The sequence below is a fragment of the Carlito syrichta genome, unplaced genomic scaffold (genome assembly GCF_000164805.1).
Source record: "Carlito syrichta isolate Samal-C Ts95f unplaced genomic scaffold, Tarsius_syrichta-2.0.1 Scaffold302955, whole genome shotgun sequence".
Lineage (NCBI taxonomy): Eukaryota > Metazoa > Chordata > Mammalia > Primates > Tarsiidae > Carlito > Carlito syrichta.
In genome coordinates, this window is record NW_007247051.1 from 71,345 (window position 1) to 76,872 (window position 5,528).

Consider the following 5,528-nt stretch of genomic DNA (forward strand, 5'->3'; position numbering starts at 1 on the left):
GAGGCTGTGGGGCCGGGAGCGGCCACTGCCCTCCAGTCTGGGCGATAGAGTGAGACTCCAACTCAAAAAAAAAAAAAAAAAGATGCAATGATACAGTGGAAAAAACATGTTAGGAAGGTTATATATACTATTAAGCCAGTGCTGGTAAGGAGCAAATATGTTTATATATTCATAGACAAAATTCTAGAAGAACAGACAGATGGTCCTTGACTTGCAATAGTTCAACACATGATTTTTTTATTTTCCAATGGTGCAAAAGTGATATGCCTTCAGTAAACTCCTCCACTTAGGATGTGGTTACATCTAGATAAATTCATCTGAAGTTGAAAACATCATATGTCAAAAGTGCCCTGGGAGCCGGGCTCGGTTCTTTACATAGAAGAGTGTTCACAGTTGATTTGATGACATATTGACCTTTTGTTTAAAGTGTTTCTAAAAAAAAAAAAAAAGTGCCCTGGATGTGTGGAGACATGGCCCCATCATAAGTCAAGGAGCACCTGGACACTAAATGTTACTTGCAACTAACTATGGTAATCTTCAGATGATGAGGTTACAAATGGTCTTTATTTTATTTTATGTTTTTGGGGGGGAGTTGGAGTCTCCCTCTGTCACCCAGACTGGAGTGCAGTGGCCACTCCCGGCCACCACAGCCTCGACCTGCTGGGCTCCGGCGATCCTTCCGCCTCAGCCTTCCAAATAGCCGGAATTACAGGCGCGTGCTACCACGTCCGGCTGATTTTTTGATTTATTGTAGAGATGAGGTCTCGCTGCACAGGCGGGTCTTGAACCCGCGGGCTCAGGCCATTCACTCACCTCAGCCTCCCAAAGGCGCGGGATTACAGGCTGAGCCACCGAGCCCGGCTGATCTTTATTTTCTTAAAGATGCTTCTGCATGTCCTGAGTTGTTGCAGTGCAGATGTATTACATTTATAGGGAGAAAAGTGAGCGAGTCCATGACAGTCATGGTCACTCTGTGCAATTACTTTGTGTCATCCTCACCCCCAAAAAACAATACATTGAAATCCGAACCCCCAATGTGATGGCATTCGGGGTTGGGCCTTTGGGGGGTGATTAGGTCACAGGGTGGAGCCTTCACAAATGAGATTAGTATCCTTATGGAAGGGAACCCAGAAGACTCTCGTGTGCTCTTCCAGCCAGGTGAGCCCACCACAAGAAGTCGGCCATCTGCAACCCAGAAGAGACCCCTCACCAAAACCCGCCTCTGCTGGCACTTGGACGCCGGAATTCTCCAGAGCAGGGAGAAATACATTTCGGTTGACCCTCAGCCAGCCAGGCTGTGGCACTTCGTTACAGCAGCTCGAACTAAGACTCTCTATGATAATGACAAGGATGCTGAGTTAAATCTGATTCCAGAAAACACGTAGAGACAAATAAGAAAGTTTGTGCAAAGAACATCTCTCACCTGCTAGGACAGGGATCACAAAAACTCAACAAGAAGTATCTTCTCAAAAGGCAGACTTGTCAAAGGTGTCTGAGGTGGGTGTGAGGGGCAGCTGAGTGTCTGAGAATAACTGAGGCTGAATAAAGTCCTTGTCCTGCACCACAAGGGCACGTGTGTTTGTCATGAAATACAGCCACGGACAAAAACAGAGGCACTGAGGATCACAGAGGACCCTGATGAGAAATGGGTTTATGCACCAGAGAACTAAAGAAGGGGTTTGGGGAAAAGGGTGAATTTTGGAGATACCTGCTTTTCAAACCAACTCTCAATGCATGGTGTACACCTCTCCTTCAAGAGGTCCCTGCAGGTGAATTACCTGTGGGAACTGCAGGAGGTATCTCTGTGATTCTAAGAACAGTATGGAGAAATAGGAACCTCCAAACACTGCTGGTAGGAATGTGAAATGGTGTAGCTGCCCTAGTGGGCCCTCAAACAGTTGGACATAGAGTTACCCCATGGACCAGCAATTCCACTCCCAAGAGTAGACCCACGAGCAATGAAAGCACATGTCCACATGGAACTGTGTACGCGAATGCTTATAGCAGCACTATTCACAATAGTCAAAAGGAAGGAACAGCCAAATGTCCATCACTGGGTGAACAGAGAGACAGAATGTGGCACAGTCATACAAAGGACTGTTATTTGGGCAAAAAAGGAACGAAGTACTGACGTTTCTACAACAAGAACCTTGAAAGCATGAGACAAGATGAAAGAAGCCAGACACAAAGTACCACACACTGTGTGATTCTATCCACATGGATGTCTAGAATAAGCAAGACTGTAGCGACAGGAAGTAGGTTAGTAGTGAGTTGCTGACGGCTCGATGAGGGGAGACTGCAGAGATGAGGGGTATCTCTGACAGAAAAAGGGCATGGAACAAGACCTCAGTGATGGCGGTACGTATCTGTGAACACACCGTAAGTCACTGCCTTGTACTCTTAGATGAGTGAACTGCATGATCTCGAGTTATAACTTGATAAAGTTGTTTCTTAAAAAAAATTTAAAAAGAGATTCTAAGTGTGACCCAGATCCGTGCATGCTGATTGTGTAGATACAGCAGCCGGCAAGTGGCCGGTTCCACCTAATGGGTCCGCTAAGGTGTGGGCCCAGACCTCTGCCACATGAGGGCGCATCACAGTTGACAGAATTTGTTTATGTTTGGCTTTTGGAACTGGATTTGACATGTTCTCCGTCCTAAAAATATGGCACAGACAGCCCCTGAGTCATGAAGGTTCGATGTACAATTTTCAGCTTCGCAATGGGCTATCAAGAGGCAGTCCCAACCATAAGCTGAGCAGCATCTGGATGTACAACAGTGCAACTTACAATTTTGTGACTTTACAGTGAGTTTATCGGGGGTATTAAGTGCATTTCCGACTTAAGATATTTTTACTTCTGATGGAGTTTATCAGGATGTAACCTGATCCTAAGTCAACAAGCATATGTAGTTAGATGCTTTGGATATTCAGTTACAACAATATCAAGTCAAAACAAAAAACAAAAACTCACCTCTATAGGCTTGAAAATGTCATGTCACGATCCGCTGCAGATCGTTCCAGTAGCCACAGCAACTACCGACTGCAGAAACTGGCATAACCAACCCATTCCTGGGAGGGGACGTGGACTCACCTCGCAGCCAGCTGTGAAGGCAGCCAGCCTCGAAAGAGACTGCTTCCCCGAGCCCCCGAGCCCGATCAGCAGGGCGTGACCTCGGTCCATGCGAATAATGCGGTGTACTCGGGTCAAATGCTCCAGGGCATTATCAAAGAGAACCAAGTTCATTTTGGTGTTGCTCTCATTATACTCTTCAAGAATTTCCTGAATTAAAAAAAAAAAAAAAGAAAAGCTTTACTACATGGGAGGCTGAAGCAGGAGGCTCCCTTAAGGCCATGAGTTTGAGACCAGCTTGGGCAAGATAGCAAGACCCGTGTACCTAAAATTAAAAAAAAGAAAGAAAGAAAGAAAGAAAATGTTTTAAAGGATCACCATGTTTAAGAGTTTAAGAGGTGGACTCCCTCCTCTTGTCCAGAAGAGATTAAGAACAGAGGAGGTATTTTTCTGAACATCTCAGTTGCCTGAATGACTAAATCATTTGAGTTTCCAGGACTAATATAGCTCTCACCATCAGACTTCCGGTCTGCTGGCGTTTAATTGGCCAGCAGTGAGCCAACGCAGATGGCAAGGCTCACCTCCTGGACTGACATGAAGATGACTGTTAGGGGGCCCCATGGGTGGCTCCCAAGCCTGGGCCCCCCTGTGGGCTTGATGCAGCGAGTCTCATGGGTGGACCCCGGGGGTCTGTTTAACAAATTCCTGACATCATTCCCACTCTGTTAGAGGAGGGGACTGTGGCTTTTCAAACTCTGAGACCTGGCCTCGGTGTTACACTCCCAGGCACATGGGGCTCAGCTCCCCCACACGGCCGTACGTGGCAGGAAGTGAGCCTGCAGGAAATGGGGGGCTCGTTCCCACCTGGAACAGAGCCTTGACCGCCTCGTAGTCCTGGACGTCCTCGTAAATGCGCGCTTCCTCCTCGTGCAGAGCCATCCGGAAGTCTCCAAACAGTATGGGATCCCTCATCACCGCCTCCAGGTCATTGTTAAAATGTGTCTCCACCAAGCTTCCTATGTGCCCTTGTACCTTAAGAGAGAAGGCCACTTAAGGACCCAAACTCAACAAGAGTACATGCACTAAAGCTTGCCCGAAAACAGCATTTGCTGTTTCTTTTCTTTTCTTTTCTTTTTTTAAGACAGAGTGTCACTCTGCAGTGGCAGGATCATAGCTGACTGCAGCCTTGAACCACTGCGCCTGGCTCCTTTGCTATTATTATCTAAGATAATCTGCATTCTATTATTTTCCCAATTGCTACAAGGTACTTAATAACCAACCCACCCTCGTTTACCTGTTCACTTTTATTGTTAGTGTCTATATTTCTGCAATTAGGGACCTATATAAAAAAATACATCAGGTATTTTTTTAATGTTTATTTTACTCAGAGAAGAATTTTGTGGTTAGAGTTTTGTATTTGCTGCGACATTTCAATGTACTAACCAGTTGCTTGTCTTTTTCATTGATCAGTCGGTCATGGAAGACTCTCAGACACTCATTCCTCCAGACTCTTACCATCTGGGCCACTGTCTGGAACCTACAGAAAGCAAGGGGTGAAATCAGCCATGAAGTCCCCTACGGGAGAGCAGGGCTCAATGCTGTTTTCAGATGGATACACGGGGTGCAGTGAGGGCTGACATTTCTATTGTCCTTTTCCCCTAGTCCTGCATTTAAAAAATTTAACCAGAGAACTCAATGGAAGCCAACAAATTAAATATCACCCTTCATAACTTGTCCTACTACAAGGGGACAATAGAGGATTATCTCTAAATGGCAAAAATGATAGAAGTACCTGACCTCACCCCAACTTGCTGGACTATGTGAGTTTAAAATCAGCCACAGGCAGCTCCTTTTTTTAAGCACCAGCTCCATCCGGCCCCCATTACAGACCTTTCCCTGGTTTCCAGCAAAGTTTCCACCCGAAACTCCTGAAGAGCTGCCCTCTCCCTGGACTGCCGATCTGTCCTTCAGGAGCACCCAGGAGCAAATTAGGGTACCTGGAAAGTCCTTCATGCATTTTCAATATTCTGTGGGTTTATAAAATGAACCCACACCACAGGGCTAGGCCTGCAAATCTATAAAGATTAAAGTATGCATTCATGCAAAGACATAAGTCTGGCTTTGGGTTTTTTGGTTGCTGTTGTTCTTTTTCCTCTTCTTCTTTTGTTTTTACATACCCAAGAGAATTGAAAAATGAATCTCGTTTTAATGGGAAATTTTCTATATATGCATCTAGATCCTTTCTGTCCTCTTCTCTTTAATCATAACTAACTGGAACTGGAAGCTATTCAGTTGCATAAGCCAGAGACAGATTCCAACTTCAGAACTGAAAACAAGAGGTCAACAAGCAATCCCACCTGAGGGGTCTGGTCCACCGGCCCACATGTCAAGACATCTGCTTCTCTTGGTTCTACCTCTCCTCGACTCAAGGCTTACAATCATCAGGCCTTAAGCCAGG

The 5,528-nt window shown here is 45.7% G+C and overlaps 1 protein-coding gene across 1 annotated transcript in view; it reads right to left on the minus strand.

Annotated features, from left to right (window-relative positions):
* Window positions 1-5,528, minus strand: part of DNAH10 (dynein axonemal heavy chain 10) — a 173,439-nt gene that overhangs the window by 49,985 nt on the left and 117,926 nt on the right. Inside the window, exons 49-51 of the mRNA XM_021711970.1 lie at window positions 4,514-4,607; window positions 3,935-4,102; window positions 3,092-3,280 (exon numbers count right to left, since the gene is read on the minus strand). Of these exons, the coding sequence (XP_021567645.1) occupies window positions 3,092-3,280; window positions 3,935-4,102; window positions 4,514-4,607 (451 nt within the window). The remainder of the gene's footprint in view (window positions 1-3,091; window positions 3,281-3,934; window positions 4,103-4,513; window positions 4,608-5,528) is intronic.